Here is an 18,886-nt window from a genome sequence, read left to right as displayed (position 1 = left end):
TTATGGTTAGCACACTATTTCAAAGACATGACATTTATATATATTTTTAATCCTTATGATACTTTTGGTAAAAGTAGAAATGAGTACTTTTATTAATTTAGATGGTCTAGCCCAACAAAGAAGTATTAAACTGTGGTTTATTTTTAAATGTGTATTATTTCTTTGTGTAAAGGTATGTGTTAAAGATTGGTTCTACACAGCCACGAGCATGAAAAATATATAAATATCAGCTGTATTCAAACTTACCATTCAGTCAGCCTAAAGTTTTTTGAGCCAGTGATTTAATAACCTCATTTCTTTGATTGCGTGAAATAACTGCTAAACCAGGATAGAAGTTCCTATGAATTATAATAGTCTTCTCCCTTATCACTGATAAACACTATCGTTCTCCCATCGAATTAAGAGAAAATGTTGCCGTTAAAGCTGAAACAAAGAAACCACTATCTCCCTGACTCTGCTTCATAAAACTAGAAAAATATAACTGAATCAGATAAAGGAGACTAAACTTGAAGGAGTATAAGAATGTCCTAAGTACAGAGTTGACTGAAGACAGAGAATTGGGCTAATTGATGCCCACATGTTCTGATTTAAAATAGGAAGTGGAGAACTTAAAGAAAAGTAGTTCTTTTAGATTCTTAAATTGCAGGTCAGTTCCCTGAGGATCTTTTTCCAAACATATGATTGGCTGAACTAGCCACATCAAGTGAGAGAGTATTACCAAAGCTCTGAGTTCAAGATCCCCAGGAGTAGTCCAGAAAAAAAAAATATATTTTGCTTGACTCAGGAATAATGTTCTGTGGCAGAGATTTTATGGCTAAAACTGTGGAAACAGAATGTTATTCCAAATAAATTTCCTATGATGAGAGGGGCCAAGGCCATAATTTCCAATTAATATGATGATCAAGTTTAATCCCTAGAAATACTTTATTAGGATGTTTCTTTTAACTTGGAAATTCATAATTGTTCATATATCAAAATGCATTTTTTTTAAAAAGAAGTAGGTGGAAAATTAATGTGATATGGTCCCTTATGGGCCATAAAAATGATGCCCAAGTCATATGCCTTCGATCCACCTTACTATAATTTTAAATCACTATTTCAGCTCTTATGATCTTCCCCCTCAATAAAAATGATCTCTCCATTATAATTATCTATATAAGAAAAGGGAAAGATAAGGTGATAGAAGGTAAGTATGATTGTTAAAGGATATATAGATACAAGTTATGATGGGAAAAATGAATATTTCATCAATAATAAATCAATGAAGTTGAAACTTGACAAAAAATTTCACTCTGTGTACCTGTGCTAAATAGCTAATAGCTACATCTATATGTATCAGTTAATTCCATACTCTAAATATTGGCTGTTGTAGTTTACATATAACCTTGGCAAGTGATTTTAGTAATTATGATTAAATATGAGTTTAAATCTATAGAAAATAAAATTGGAATGGCATTTCAGAACCACGTAGAAACATTTTGTTCTTCAAGTTTTAACCTTAAATTATTTATTTTTATATCCATTTAATACTACATTTTATTCTTTTTTTCCTTTTTTTAATCTGTCATGATTTCTCCACACTATCCTATTTCCGAAAACCACTGCCTATTTTTTTAATTCAGCACGGTTGTTTTACACAGTTTGGCCACCAGATGGCCGCCTAAGAAAAACGACAATATTCATGAAAAAAGATAATCTAAATGGCAACAACTTCCTTTTTACTGTTTTCCAAGCCGTCCTTTTCAAGAACTATAATGTGAATGTATGAATATATGGGACTGTTTGTGAGTGTTTTAATTCATTCAAAGGTGTTTTTGTTTTTTTAATGAAAATTTCAAACACTAACGAAAGAGAAGAACACAGTGAACCTCCATATTCTAATTACCCAACCCAGCTTCAATAATGATCAACTTGTTCCCAATCCTGTGACATCTCTAATCATAGGAATTTGATCCTCTTGGTTTTTTTCCTCACCATAAACACTCTTACGGAGAAAGAATTCATTTCATAGTTTACATCAGCAAAGACAGATGGGAGGTTTATTTATTTTTTAAATATTCTGTTTTTCTAATGAATTTCAATAGAATACTATCATTTCGAAGTAACATTACTAGTGAAGAATACAGGTTGATTTCATGTTTATGAATTTAAATAGTTATTTTAGTACAGCTAACTACATCTTAGTTGATTAGCATTAAGAAAACTGATAATGCAAACTATATTAATGTAGAGTAGAGGTTAAATAAATGTTAGTCAGTTTGCTCTTTAATGTATCCACAGCCAATAAACACTTCCAAAGTTTTAAAACTTTGTTTTTTCAATCTACAGGACAAAACATAAGCATGAAATTTCTTGATTAGTAACTTTAGCATTTTGTTTTGAAGGCTCTGGCTGACTTTTTTTAATGGAAAGCTAGCACATTTTATAGGCATATTAGTTTTATGATCTTTAGTTTTATATTTCTTATAAATCAAGTTAATCCATATAAAAGAATTTGTATTTTAATACTAACACATTGCACACATTTGACTTTTTAATTAACAAATTCTTAGAAATTATAGACTGATATATGTTACCAGAATAAAGGAAGCTCTTAAGGAAATGCTCTAGTTTATAAATCTGACTTAAAAGGAGCATCTCTAAATTATTTGAAGATTTCCAGAAGTTACCACAATGATATCAATGCATCGCAACATTGAACAGTTAGATTTTCTCTACCCCTAGGCCCATAGGAATAACGTTATTGCTAGAGACAACAGAAAACTGAAATAGCTTTAGAAACTAAACAAAAGTGATAAAATTCACATGCAGCAAGATTTGTTTTAATTCAACAACAGATTACTGCTTAGGAAGTTTGAATACAGGATGTATAACACGAGAACATAAGCTGTGCATGCAAAATACACCATATTTGCAATACGGAAATGGCAAATTACACTCATCATGCAACACGGGGGCACAGCACATGACAAACCACAGGACACCACACCAGTTACTGTGCCAAAGATTTTGTCACCTACTTGTCAATAGAGCCCACCATGTAGTAAACCATTGGAAACCAACAGATTGCATCCAGAAAATGCATATCTGGCCTAAGTAGCAGATGGGTTACAAAATGAAACACAATGTCACAACAGTGGCAGCGCTGCTAGGGAAAGGAAGTAAGCTGACTTAGTTTGCATTTCCAAAACTAAACACTGTTTGACAAGATTGACAAAGTGCCTCTTTTCTTAACATTAATTAGGAAATATCATTTGTACTTGTTATGAATACACAATGCACTCAGAATTGTAAAAACTTGTATTTCTGCTTTCTAAATCAGAAACATTATGGCATTATTCTACAAAAATACTGAAATGATATTCTTAATGATAACTAAAGAGTTTTATCAATGAGTTTAAAAATTATTCATGCAGAATAAGATGAGAAATTAATGATTTTTCTTAGATGGCCCAAAGCATAGAGAACTAAATTAGCATGCTTATTAAGAGCACCTTTCTCTAAGGAATATACACAATTAAATACAACCCTTACTATATCAGTATATCAATCAATAAATAGGGTATATGCACCCATGCAACACATGTATTAAAGAAAATTAAAATGAAAGTAATTCACTTTTTAAATAATTGACTTACTCCATATATATTGTTGAGCAAATATTTATTGAAATCTTTACTTATATGCATATTTGAGGAAAGCATCATAAACCTGGATGCTTCCTTAAAAAATCACTTAATCTATTGTATTCATTTTACAAAGTTATTAATTCTTTCATGCATTTATTCACTCAGCATATATGTATCCAAAACTTTTTATTTAATAGACAATTCAGTATACTAAGGCATATGAGAATATCGTGTTACCTTGTACTATAAGAAATACAGTTTTTGGAACACACATATAAGAGCACACAATTACAATATGTGTTTTAATCAGAAAGAATAAACAATAGGTTGCACTCAGAAGGCAGAATTAGGGGTCATTTCACAGAGGTTATGTTTAATCTGGATGTTTGCCAGTAAAAGAGAAGGGGAGGGAAATTCTAGGAAAAGGGAAGTGTAGCACCTATAATATCCCAGCTAGATGAAGTCTTTTCCTCCCTGACTTATTTTCTTCCTGTTGATCATCCTCTTAGCCCTTTACACTCTAAAGAAAAAGAATGTACAATACAGTGAAATGAAAAAAGATGATCTTCCAAAAAATACCACTATTGTAATGTTGATCAATTCCTCCCGTCATTAAATTTCTTCGTACTCATTTTAAAAGGCCCCATATTATTACATATTATAAATGTACCACAATTCATTTTAAAATTCCTCAATTATTCAGTTTGTAAGTTATTTTCACTTTTATGCTACTGAAGTTACAAGTTATTTCCAATATCTTGCTATTATAGATAATACAGCTATGAACATCTTTGAATGACCTTTTTCTAGCGTTAGTTTTTTAATCATTTACTGCAAAACATTCATAGAGGGATATTAGTGAATCACAGAATATAAATATCTTTAAAGCTCATGATGTATATTCTTTTCAACAAATAGTAGCAGTCCCAGTAGCAACCTTTTTATAATGTCTTCTAGTTCTCTGTCTGAGCACTGTTCTGCTTCTTAAAAATAGAAGTGTCATTCTCACTGCTGATTCAAGACCCTCCATGTCTCTCTTGCCCTACCTCATGATTATAGAAGCACGTATACGAGGATGCCAAGTGCCACAAGGCTGGGGCAGTAGAGATTTTGTGGTGATCTGAATAATCATTTTGCCTGTGTCTTTTTTTTTGGTTGTTATTTTGTTTCATCTCGCTTTACTCCCATAGTTTTAGTCAGATTAAGTGAGTAGTTCAATAACTTATGTGGCTGAGATAGATCCATAATCCTTCGGTATTAATTGCAGATATATATTTCCTGGCTGGAATAACTACACTTTTAATCTGACTCATTCTTTTAAATTCAGATAATTTCAATTTCTTTATGCTATCTTCTGCATTCTAAAGCTTAGTAAAGCAAAAGTAAATGACGTTATTGAATAATTCAACTTAATAAAGATACTGAAAATCTGTGTAATAAATAGTACTGGAGTCACTGAGAACAAAATTAAGTCCTTACTTTATGCCAACCCTTCTGTTAGAGTTAAAACTGAAAATATGGCCTTTGTATTTTGTTGCTTTGTCCAGTATGAATCACTAAATTTACTAAGACATCAATATTATTGCCTTGTTTTAGGAAACCCATGAATTTTACCCACATGTAATTCTGCCACAAATGTGTATTTACAATGTGCAAGCAATCTTACACATCCTCAGAAATTACTTCAGGATTTTCATTGCATAGCATGGTTCATCCTTACATAGATTCGGCTCTGTTACAAGGTAAATCAAACCCTTGAAACCTAGCAAATACATAATCTTGATGAAGCACATCTAATGTAGGGAGTCTAATGTGCCCTACTTTTTGCAAAATGTAACTTACATAGCAAATAGATTTATCTACTACTTCTATCGATAAAGGTAGTTTATAATGAAACTTGAACTATCAAGAATACAGCAATTGTACATTTACATGTGTTATGTTAGCTCATTTAAATAAATTGGCAATAGTGTTCATGTCACTAAACTGCTTAATAACTAATGAGTAACATAAATGATATCATAGGCTCTTAATAGACTAATCTTTCTAATTATTGAAAGTTAATTGGCAAGCATAACCTTTACATTGAAAACCACTAAGCAAAAACATAAAACATTAATAAAAATACGAAATGTCCCTTTCTTGTGTTACACCCCCAAAGTACAGTTGAAGAATGGAATGTAGAAAAATAAAACCATTGATGCAATAGGATAAAATGTATGCACTTTTTAATCTGATTGCTAAATAGAGAAGACCTATCTATGTTAGATATTACATTATGGAAAACTAGTAAAAATAATTGCATATTTAACTGTAAAGCTCATCACAAAAATTTTAACATATAAGAAACAAACATTTAAAAATGTGCTACTTATACAAAATTTACAGATCCTATTTGCTTAATATGTAAAAAAAATTTCAAACCAATAAAAGATAAACCTAACAGGAAAATAGATCTAGCACGAAATAAATATGCATAGACCAAAATGAAACATGCTGAATCTAACTAGTAATAAAAGAAATAAAAATTCAACAAGCACAAAAATTTATGTTAGTAAACAGAAAAAATTGAGCACATCATTAATCACCATCCTAACTGTAACTGTGTTAAGAAAGATGACAGCTTATGAGTCTAAAACATCATATTCTTACAAAAGTTTTCATTATAAAATTGCCAATATATTCAAATGTTAATTAGCTAGTGTTTGTTAGGAAGTGAAAAGGTTTGTGGATTTGCATGGATTTGCAAAGTTGAAGATCATTATTTCCCACTTAACCAATAACTATAATGGACTTAATTGCTGATTTTTAAATTCAAGAAATGAATGTAGTGAGACAGTTTATTTTGTTAGCGTTTAGTAATTCTATACTTAAGTAGTTTATTTCTTAAAAATATATAAGGAGTTTCATTTCAACTGCTTAAAATAAATCTCCTTTGTTTGTTAACTGGGTTTTCACCCAAATCCACTCATCAGTTTGAATAATGACAATGTCATTTTCTTGATTGGAGGAAGGGGGGAAACTGACATTTCCTGACTGCCTTTTCCAAGTGAGATATTGCACTAGTGCTTCATATACACTGTCTTATAGAGTCTCAACATTACTTGTTAAGATAAATGTTCTACTCATTTTACACATGAGAAAACTGAAGCTTAAAGAAATCTGATAACATGCAAAAAAGGCTTTTTACCAAGAAGGTAAATAAGCTTAGACCTTATCTCAGATCTGTATGAGTTCAAAATTTGAATGTCTTTAATAAAGGACTCTGATATGTCAGACAATTTATCATTGTTTTTGAAATAAGCTGAAGTTTGCTTGACACTATATATAAAAAGAAGATTGATGTAATAAAAGGATTGTGTAAATAAGATGTAAAATATAGGGACATAGGCCTGGATCTTGCATTTCAACTTTGTGTAGCTTTGGGTAATATATTCCAAAGCTTTTGACTTTTGTTTCCATCTCTTATATGAAATGATATTATCAGATGACTAGATGACCTTTAAGGTTATGGTGGTAATCAAAATATTTGAAATCAGTATGGCACAACAACAGACCAAACTAAACAGATGGCCATCCAATCAGAACTGAGACCACCCCTCATGAGCCAGGATCAAGTGCAAAATGTTTTCCATCGTGACTGGGTTCCGCTTAGTTACCAGATGAGATCTAGAAGGCTTTCTATTTGGAAACATTAGGAACACTTACTTCGACATGTTTGTGAATATTATCAATTTAATTTGCATTTTTAAATTCCTACTTATGACATCTGTTATTATTTATTTGTTATATTAAATTAATTGGTCTTTCAACTAAACTTCCTAAATAGTCATGTATTGAATATTATTTTCAGCAATTCTCATGTAAATTTAAAACAAAATCAAAACCCACTAAACTAATAATTGTAAAAGTGTGAACAATCTTTAGTGTATAAATTCTTACAACATGGAAAAATTTGAAGAAGAAAGCAACACATTCCTTTGTAACATTGTAGGATACATTGCAAAATACTAGTCATGGCACAGCAGGATGAATCTCATTTTTAAGAAAAAAATGATTGCATACAACTTCCCGGAACATTATTTATTAGTGTTTAGTTTTTGTTTCCTCGTTCTTGACCAAAATAGCAGAGGACAACAAATAAAAATGGTAGATACCACTTTCTGGAAGTCATCAGGAAGTTAATAAACTTTACAACATGTACTTTCATCCTAACCCTTTGGAAGAAAAGTGAAACCCTACAAAAATCATCTAACAAACAACACCATGGAAACATTTGTAGTCCAGAATGTAAGTCATCAGAAAAGCAAGAAAATACGTAATGCAAAATAATCCAAAGTTAAAATATATTGTTACTAAAAAGAATTGACAATGTATTTTCTCATATATCAAAAATCTGTAAATTAAGCAAGATCATATAGTTGAAAGAACAATGCACTATGAATTATATATATGACTATAGTCATTTAATTTCTTTGGTCTGTTTTTCCTTGTCTATAAAATAAGAGTACTGTAACAAAGAGACATAAGCTGGTTTATTTAAAAATTATCATTGTAACTTGTAAACTTTGAGATCTTAAGCTGCTGGCTACATCTTTCTGAGGATAAATCATCACTATATGATGTGAATATATTTCTAAGGGGAATAAAATGTAAAATAAAGGTAAAGTGTCTAGTATGATGACTGACATAGTAAATGTTCAACAATTATTACTATTATGAACAGAGGGTAGAAGTAAAGAATATTAATTTTATTAAATGATCTGTATGGTGTTATTCCAACAAAATACTCTCTGATAAAAGCTACATCTAGATTTACACAGAAATACTGACCAATTTGCCAGTAATTAAGAGAAACAGAATTTTGGGGTTTTTCTATGATTGACCAGATTCAGGAATTAAGACTATAAAAACAACTACTTGCTTTGATAATTCTAAATTACAAATCAATCAATCAACCAATCCATCAGTAATTGGGCATTTTGGCAACCTGTTTATTGAGAACCAAACCTAAAGGGACTGATTTAGTTACAGCCATTCAAAAATCTACATAAGGTGCACATGTTAAGGAGTGCTAGCCCCTGCCACCTGCTCAACGGGATCATAAGGTGGACAAAGGGGTATTAGTGATGCTGAGATGGGATTACTTAGTAAGACTAGATATTAAGAAAGAGAAGAGCCTATCTGCAGTCCATGGAGTGAACACCACTCTAAAATTTGGAGAGATAGATTCTTTTGGGAGGTGCAATATTGTGATTTATAAGACATCTATATTTGGACATTCAGATCATCCATGGTTCTTGCGTCATAGCTCCCAAAATGCTTGAAATTTCCTGAGGATAAGAACAATGGGAACATCTTTTGTTAAATTATTTGTTCTCTTGTCCTCAGTTCCTGGTATCACTTCAGAGCCATAAAAGTGAAATGGGTGTCTTGTTATTCATAACAAGCTCCTTTCCACCACAACTGGGTTGATGTTAATGAGGTGACTTTTGGAAAGCACCCCTTTTGGGGGCTTGTTGCCAGGGGAACCAACCATGAATAGAGGGTTGGAACTTTTAGTCCCATCCCCTGATTTCTGAAGAGGGGGAGGGGTTGGAGTTTGAGTTCGATCACCAATGGCCAATGATTTAACTAATTATGTCTATGTAATGACCCCTCCATAAAAACCCAAAGGAAGGAATTTGGGGAGCTTCTGGGTTGGTGAACATGTGGAGATTTGGCAATAGTGGTGCCCTTAGAGAGGGCATGAAAACTCCATGCCCTTTCCCCATAGCTTATCTTATGTATCTCCTCCTTCTGGTTGTTCCTGAGTGACATCCTTTTAAATAAACCAGAAATTCGGTAAGTAAAATTTTTCTCTGAGTTCTGTGAGCTGTTCTAGCAAATTAATGGAACTTGAGTAGGGAACTCTGATTTCTAGTCTGTCAGTCATAAATATAGCTGAACAACCTGGACTTGTGAGTAGCATTTGAAGCCCAAGAAAGGGGCCACTGGAACCTCTAACCTATATCTGGTCAGTCAGAAACAGAGGTGATATAAGCTAAAGTTTGTGATTGGCTTCTGAAGGGAAGGGGGCAATCTTGTAGGACTGAACCCTTAACCTTTGGAACCCTTAACCTAGATAGTAATAGTGTCAGAATCAACTTGAATTGTAGGACTCCCAATTGGTGTCTCAAGTGATGCTTGTTGGGGTTGTCGGAAATCACCCACCAACACATACACACATTTGTATTGTATTGCAATTAGGTCCAGGAACCCAACTAGATTCACACGTTAAAACAAGAAATTTACCTTGAAACAATGTAAAACAGGGGAAAGGTCAGCTTTTACCCTTTGCTTTACCTCAGGGATGCTATAAGCACAGCTCTACTTTTTCAAGTCTCTTCCTATCCTCCTCTCTGTATTCTGGGACCTCAGAGGATCCACTCTGATCCAAGACATACAAGATGGGGATGCTCTAGGGCAATCAACTTGTAAATACCGCTGCCTTAAATTCTATCTTAAGGGAACAGACACACCATAAGCAAAAAGAGCCAAAACCTGATGCGTTAGAATTCACAGGGTCAGCTAAGCGTTTCTTGTGTGCCAGTTTAGCCAATCCCTTAGAGCTTCCTGCCAGAAAGGTTCTAGAACTAGGGATACATTCAAAGGCCTTGGAGGTGTTTCACAACCACTCCATTGCCATAGCCATCCGGCAACCCAACTTTCATCCTCCTCAGATTTGTTTCATTAAGCTTTTATTTCTTCTGACAATGGGTCCAAGTTTCTCTTCCCCATACCTGCCCTATATTTACCTGACCTTTCCTTGGACACCAAAGTGGTATCAGGAAAGTCACTGAGTCATCATATCTGAAAATGCTTCAACTGAAACCTCTAGAGTGTTCACAATTTTTAGAGTTGATTATCATTGTAATAATGATACTAAAAAAGATGCATCAATGAGTGTCTTCATATTAGTATATTCACTATAAATGATGTTATGAAGTTATAGTGGAAAGATATTTTTGTTTTCAAGAACTTCTTTTGATAAATTTAAAGGCAGAGACAAGGCAACAGATTTTGGCCTCATTTAGTTTATCCTGAAATTTTGCATCACTTTGAAATTTAAGAGGAGAGTTGGAGGATCCTAAAATATGGTATTGATCTAAGGACCATCTGCTACCAATTTGAGTCACAGAGAAGAATATCATAATTTTAGGATACAATGGGTTTGACCACTGCATTCATGACCTACATTTATATATGCATAAGGATTTTTAAATGCTTAAGTAGTCTTATTTCACAAGAGTATATCAATCCAACATTTTCAAAATAAGTGATCATGGTAAAGCATTAATTATTCATATTATGTTATAGAATATATATTTTAACAGTGGAAGAATCACATTAAGTTATGATGATGTGTCATAGTACCACATAAGAATGGATCATTAATATGCTTGGTTGATAATTAATGGTTCTTTAGAAAGACCAAAAAAAAATTGTCCAGTTTTGGCAGAAATTTTCCAGGCTAGTTGATTAATTTAAGGAAAATAACTGTAATTATTTCAATGGCATGTTTCCCATTGGTATTGAGTGATGACCACTTGCAAAATAGTTTTAAATAAAAAGCTCAGAGTGTTCCAGTGATGTTTTAAGGAGTATTTGTGAAACAACCATATTCAATGATTGTTTTGTACCATAGCACAAAATATATCTCCCAATGAATCATGTGCCATAATGTATCTGATTTAAAATATTCTAAGCAAATTAGAATAAATAATTTTTGATATAATATTAAAAACTCTTTTTCTTGTTTGGGTATTTTAAAATATACTTACGGGTTGTCCAATAGCAGTACTATGGGATTAAGTTCTTTCTTTGGTCTATAATATGCCCTGAGAGGAACAATAAAATTATACAATCCATTTCCAGCTGTTTCAGCTGCAACTATAATTAGCTTATTTTTGAATCCATAGGCTTTTGCGTCCTCATAGTAGTTATGCTGGCAACTCTAGAGAAGAAAAATTATACAAAGAAATGCCATTTTTATACTCCACTAAAATTTGCTGAAAAAATTTAGGATATATGGAAAAGTAAAATTAATCTAACCTAGTAAATCCTTTATTTTATAACAAATTTGAAAATAGTTAGTTACATTTTTCTATGCCCAGTTCTCCAGCCTGCTTCAAGAAGTGAAGGTGTGCATGGCCAAGACAAATGAATTGCAAGTGTGTAGCTTAATATGGGGGAAGAAAAAGTCAGAAATATGTGTGTGCACATGTTCTATTGTAAACTAAAACATATTGCTAGATGACATCTGGGTATCTATATTTAAAAATTACCATAATGTATATGTATATCAAAAAAAATCATGTTATATATTTTAAATATATACAATTTTTATTTGTCAATCATACCTCAAGAAAGCTGGAAAAAATCTACCTCTGACTTTCATTTCCAGAAATATAATAATATTATAATTAAATGACCTTGGAACATTCCAAGTACTGAACATCTAAAGGGATGGATACCGAGAAAGATTTCTTTGTTGTTAAAAAACAAAAAAAGAAAACACTAGTTGTCTAAATGTATACCTGAGCTAGCAAGATAATAATAGAAATACACAAAAGTAAAATACCAATACTAATAATAACAACAAAACAGTAACAATACATTATCAAAACTCATTATTATCTTGAGGGTATTTTGCTATTTTCTAGAGAGCTAGTACTTACTGGACTTAGCATTATTAAACCAAGATTCTTTTAAACTAAATTATCTGCATGGAGAACTGTTTTAGTGTTCTGCTCTTTTATCTTTCTAGGCCTCTCTGTGGGTTTCTTTTTATTTGGGTTGAGATTATTTGATTCTCTGTGGATTCATCACCTATTCTGGAATATTCTCTACTTTTTTTCTTTAATAAAAAAATTACAGAATGCTGCTGGGAACAAGGCACCATGAGTCAGCAGAAACAATAAACAATAGAATTAGACTCACAAAGACTACAGATTTTGTTGTTATTAGATTCAGAACGAAAAAATGAACGTGTTTACTATGTTTAAAGAAATAAAGAACATTTAAAGTATGAACAAAGAACAAGAGGCTACTTAAAATATTCAGGTAGATGTTAAAAGAAATACATATTCTAGAACTAAAAAGTATAACAATTAAAAATAAAAACTCAAACAATGGGTTAGATTGCACATTTGATGCATGTGAAGGGGTCAACTGCAGGACAGAGTTGATGTAATTACTCAGAATGTGAGAAGAAAAGAGATATAAAGTAGTATGGAAAAATTAAGATACTTGGAAGGTAGTATGACAATGTCTAACATATATTTAAACAGAATACCTGAAAACGAGATGAAAGTATCAGAAAGAAGCCCTATTCAAGTAAATATTAACTAAGGATTTTCTAGAATTAATGAAATACTCAAGTCCTCAGGTTCTGGAACTCCAGTGAATCCTAATTCAAAGAAATAAATAAAAATCCAGCTTCATATGCATGGTAATAAAAGTGCAAAACAACCAGACAATCAATCAGATCTTAAAAAGAGCCAGACAGAAAAGAGAGACCACCCACAGAGAATACAAACTAGAATGATGGCCAACCATTCAATAGGAACATGGAACCCATAAAGCAGTAAACAAAATTCTAACGTGCTAAAAGAAAAAGAAAACTCATCCTGGAATTGGACACCCAACAAAACTGTCTTTCAAGAATAAGGACATTTCAAGGGAAACTGAAATTGACAGAACTTAACACTAATAGGACTTTAGTAAGAGAATTTCAAAAGTTGTAATCAGTAGGAAAATGAATCCAGAACACTTAAGACATAAAAAAAGAATGAAGAAAAGGGGAAATGATTTTTTAAAAAGGAAAGAGTAAGTCTTCATTGGAAGTATGATTGGAGATTTACTAATGTAAGTAGGATCCACAACCACATGAAGGAATGAATAAGGTTACTCACAAAGAGGTCATGGAAAGAGAAGAGTGACAAGTGATGTTGAGATTATTAAGAACTTCAATATTTATGAGATAAAATGAGGAAAAAGAATTAATTTAGGAGATTCAGAAGTAGCTCAATTAGAAGAAACAAAACAAAACAAAACAAAACAAGGAGAAAACAGGAATTTAGTGTTGATAAACCTTGATCAGGAACCAGTTTGTTGATACTGTTGTAGAATGAACTGGGCAAGTAATCCCAACTCACACACTTCACAGATGCAGTAGGATTGACTGTTTAATCCCATCTCTTGATTGCCAGGTAAGCATTCATTTACATAACAGACCACTACCTCCAGCCACCAATGCTAAATAAATAAAGGATAATACCAGATGTCATCAGCCAGTCAACAGCATTCTGAAACTTTGCCTTCTTAGTACGGTAAAAAAAAAAAAAAAAGAGAGAGAGAGAGAGACAGTTCAGAGTCTCAGAGTCTTTGGCTTTAAAAGACCCTCTATTGTTTCTTCACCAATCCTTATTTCTGAAAGTTTAGCTTTTCAGTTGTATCAGGTTCCCTGCTTGGAGATAAATCATTTCCACTCTTTGATCTCCCAGTATGTTTTTTTCTCTTGAACTATGTGTTAAAAAGTAAAATGCAGGAACACCTGGGTGGCTCATTCTGTTAAGTAGCTGCCTTTGGCTCAGGTCATGATCCCAGGGTCCTGGGATTGAGTCCCGTATCGGGCTCCTTGTTCAATGGGCAGCCTGCTTCTCCCTCTGCCCCTCCCTCTGCTCTTGCTCTCTCTCTCTGATAAATTAAAAAAAAAAAAAATGCTACCGGAAGTGAATCCAGGTTTTGTGGGGCCTTGGGGAATCCTCTTTAAGGAGAATAACACAAATATTATAAATTTTAAAAAATAAATCACAGGTTCTTAGAAGAGGCCAATCCAGGTGAAGGAGTCCTGAAGCTTAAGATTTATTAACGTTACCAAAAATACACAGCTAGTCAGCAGTAACAAATACTGCAGACAGTAAATTAAAAAAAGGGCCAAAAAAAAAAAAAAAAGGCATTGAAAGATGGAACTGTCCAGCTTAATGGACACAGAGGAATATTTGGGAGCAATGGCAAAGATTTTCTAATGTTCCGCTATTCTTCCTCAAGAGTGACAGTAACAGCCAGGCTTCGTGATGTTTATTTTTATAAAAAAAGTAATAGTAGCAAGAATACTAACAGAACGCATTAGGTGCCTACTCATTTATTAACTTCCTGGCACTGTGTTAAGCATTTTGCTTGTGCTAATTTACAGAATTCTCACGAGAACCTGATGAGGCTCATATTAAAATTACAACCATTTTACAAATATGGAAACTGAAATGTAATGGCGAAGTTATTTGCCCAAATTGCAAAGCCTATAAGCAGAGAGCTGGGATTTTAACTCTTGTTAACTCCAAAATTTAGAGTAAAAGAATAAATTCCTGGTTAGAATTAGCAGCAAATTTAATTTCTGGGAGGTGGAGGATTTGAGAATCTTCTTTTTATCTGCTTTCTTATTCATCAAGAGAACAAGCTCTTATGCAGATCATGCCCAGTGGCCATCTTGGGAAAGAGATTTAAAAATGTTTGCATTCTTGTAATCTTTCTGTTTTGAATGGCTCCTTTAGAACATCCGAGCAAGAATCAAGAGTTACAATAAAATCTTTAGGAAAGGAGATAAAAACCACAACACTGATGCTAGCTTTCAGTCTAGTCAATAATGAATCTTTGTGGCTAACACATAGACAAGCTCATTTCACCATGCTGAGCAATTCCACATTAAGTTTTGAGGCAAAAATGCCTTGCAAAATAAATAGTGCACAATTGGCCAAAGTGATTTTGAGAGATTCTCGATGTTGAGAGTTCATAGGTTTGAGGTTCTGGCACCTTTGTTTTCCTCTTTAAAAACATGACCGACTGACTAATCGGGTACTTTAGTAGAAGGGTAAAGCATTTGGGCAATCTTTAGTACAGTTAAGAAAGTCCAATTCACTATTTTATGTATTGCATTTACATTTGAAAAGATAATGCTCTTTAAACATATTTTAGTCAAAAGACTATACAAAATTATTTAAATATACGTAATTACAAAATGCCATAATTTTGGTTTTGGACAAAACAACAATTGCTTACCTTGTCTAGTCTTAAGCAGCAAAATGGCACTTTTTCATGAAGGAGATGACAAAAAGTGGGTGAACTTCCTATATATGGAGAGTAAGGTGGGTAGCCTTTAGCATATCTGTAAAACAATATGAAATATTCGAGTTGCCTTGAATAAAACACACATAGTTGGACAATTAAGTTATAGCCATGTGTCTCTATTTTTATAAAATTAGGTGCAACTCTTTATATTGCAATTACATTTTGATAAAGAAATAGTTAAGAGGGGCGCCTGGGTGGCTCAGTTGGTTAAGCGGCTGCCTTTGGCTCAGGTCATGATCCCAGGGTCCTCAGATCGAGCCCCGCATCAGGCTCCCTGCTCGGCAGGAAGCCTGCTTCTCCCTCTCCCACTCCCCCTGCTTGTGTTCCCTCTCTTGCTGTGTCTCTCTCTGTCAAATAAATAAATAAAATCTTAAAAAAAAAAAAAAAGAAATAGTTAAGAATAGGGATAAGCAAACTAGGACCCATGGACCAAATCTAGCCTATCAGCTGGTTTTGTGAATTAAAACTTTTTTTTTTTTTTAATTTTAAATGTTTGGGAAAAAATTTTTAATTGGAAAAAAACAAAAGAAGAAGAATATTTCATGTCACATAAAAATTACATGAAATTAAAATTTAAATATCCACAAGTGAAGTTTTTTTAGAACACAGCCATGCTCATTCATTTTATGTATCGTCTATGGGTGCTTCAAAAATAGTTGGATTGGTGCAGCAAAGATTATATGGTCCATAAAGTCTATAATATTTATTAGCTGGTTCCTTTTAGGAAAAGTTTGCCATTCCTTGGTTTAAAAGATTTAGAAAGATTTTTTTAAACTGCAATATTAATTTTTATAAAATACATTTAAAGCGAAATGACTTATTATGATTTACTCCATTAATATTCATTAGTCATGAATGCATAACCACAAAGGAGTAAACAGTTCAGTTAATTATTCAAACACCCACTAAAAACAGAATATTGTTGGAAACATGCTTAAAATATTATCAAAGATAATTATTTGCTGACTTTATGAAAGTAGCCACCAGCATGCACATCACAACTATATTAATTTTCAGAATAAAACTATCAAAAAGTAGCAGCATAAATGAAAATTAAGAAATAAAATTTGGTAGAGGCAAAATTCCTCTATCTAATATGAAAACTCTTTTCTCACTAAAAATTACCTTCAAAGTCAAGAAATTTCAAACCTAGTTTAAACTGTTTTCCAGACATTATTAGCTAGGAGGATAAGATGGTGCACATTTTGCAAACTTAGAAGTTGATAATCTCCACTATTATTTCAATATCTTTTTCAGTTTGCTTAAAAAAAAAAAAATCCACCTCTCAGTCTTTTCAGAAGGATATGAAAAGAAAGAATTTCAATCACACCACACAACATCATTTCTAGAAATATACTGGCAGTCAAACCTCTCCTTGTTCCCATCAAATATTTCACAAATAAATTTGGGTACTATTGACTTCTTGGAGAGTGGATTGTGTTCTGCAGGAACATCAAACTTCCTTGTAATAAAAATTTTTTTAAAGTGTGAAGGATTAAAAGAAGGATTTTTTTTTTTTTAAGTTTCAATTATATTTCAGTTCATTTTAGTTCAACATTAACATCAACATTAACTGAACATCTATCAAATGAAAGATATTGGGACTGGTGTTTAAATGGTGTCACCACTGCCATTACCACTATTACTAGTAAGTACTACTACACCTCCTAGTAATTATTACTCATCGAATGCTTACTCAGCACAAAGCAGTGTCCTAAGCACTTCTCCATTATCTCAATTAATCTACATCTGAACATTATGAGGTAGTAATTATACCCCCTTTACAGAAATAGACACTGTGGTTCAGATTGTTTAATCAGTCACTTGCACATCACCAGTACAGGGTGGAACTTACATGGGAAATAAACTCTTTCAGACTCCATTTTCAAGACTGCTGACCACTGTGCTTTCCTCAAGAAATAGCAATATTAATATGTGACTAAGACAAGTAAACAAACCTTACTGAAGATTAAAATGTGATTAATAGCATGGACACTGGCACTATGTATTATGGAGGCATAGTAAAGAGAACTAGTACTTCATGTATTCATTCATTCAAAATATTATTGGTGTATACCATATGAAAAATACCTCTGAACGCTAAGATGAGGAAGGGAAGCTTAATGGTGGAAACCTGCACTACATGTCGTTGAATAATGACCGAACTTTAATATGGACATGGAAGGAAATAAATTAAAAGTAGAAAGTACAATATAATTAACAAAAACACACAATCATGAAAATGCATCCTATATCATGAAAATACCGATTTATATATTTTCTTCTTTAAGGATAAAATATAATTTAGAGAAAACTGATCCTGGAAATATATGTTGAAGCCAGAAATTTGAGGTCTTAAAATACTTTATAGGTAATGGAAATACTGGCTAATTGGAAGGGTGTTCTGGTAGAAGTATGTGGAATTGATTCTACAATATACAAAAGGTAAGGACATTAGCGCCCCATAGTAGCACAAATTCTAGTAAATCTTAAACTGTTCTAGAATATCTAAACATACTCTAAGTTTGAGGAAATTTCTTCATCTGCTGTAGTTTCATCTTCTGATTGATCACTTAGAAGATCACATGTTTGAATTGATGATGTATCTGCAACCTCTAAAACGGGAGCAATGCTAGGTCTTCTGATTTCTTTGCTTCCCTCCGTAGGAAGAGACAGGGTGGGGCCACTTGTTGATCTACAGCTTGTGTCTTGCAAGTCTATAGCCACAGTACCTGCAACAAGGAAACATAAAAATCCATCAAAGCATTTGCCACCTAGATGATAATCAACATTTAATGATCAAAATGAAATACAACCATTATAACTGGTAAATATATTATTGTTTACCCTTTAATCTTACAGGTTATTTCTTTCCCATGTGGACATTTTTGCCTACACGGATTAAAAAAATTCTGCATTTGTGCAAAGTGTATTTGCTGAGTCTAGTTCTATTGCACAAAACATAAGATTTGTGGGACACCGAAATACTTAGGAATCTAAAGTGAAAAAAATACCTTGTTTCAATTTACATTTATTTAAAATTAACAAATAAAATTTTGGCCTTTTCAATATAGTGGATTTCTCATTAT

The 18,886-nt window shown here is 32.7% G+C and overlaps 1 protein-coding gene across 5 annotated transcripts in view; it reads right to left on the bottom strand.

The window, feature by feature from the left end:
* The window catches only part of KCNT2 (potassium sodium-activated channel subfamily T member 2), a 375,975-nt gene that overhangs the window by 76,393 nt on the left and 280,696 nt on the right, over positions 1–18,886 (bottom strand). For 3 of the 5 annotated variants that reach the window (XM_078078342.1, XM_036084475.2, XM_078078343.1), the window contains exons 17-20: positions 18,316–18,529; positions 15,729–15,834; positions 11,453–11,625; positions 3,021–3,092 (exon numbers count right to left, since the gene is read on the bottom strand). In XM_078078342.1, coding sequence (XP_077934468.1) covers positions 3,021–3,092; positions 11,453–11,625; positions 15,729–15,834; positions 18,316–18,529 — 565 coding nt within the window. The remainder of the gene's footprint in view (positions 1–3,020; positions 3,093–11,452; positions 11,626–15,728; positions 15,835–18,315; positions 18,530–18,886) is intronic. The other 2 variants (XM_078078345.1, XM_078078344.1) reach the window with 1 other exon arrangement.

Source organism: Halichoerus grypus, chromosome 7 (genome assembly GCF_964656455.1).
Source record: "Halichoerus grypus chromosome 7, mHalGry1.hap1.1, whole genome shotgun sequence".
Lineage (NCBI taxonomy): Eukaryota > Metazoa > Chordata > Mammalia > Carnivora > Phocidae > Halichoerus > Halichoerus grypus.
This window is presented reverse-complemented; position numbering and strand designations above follow the sequence as displayed.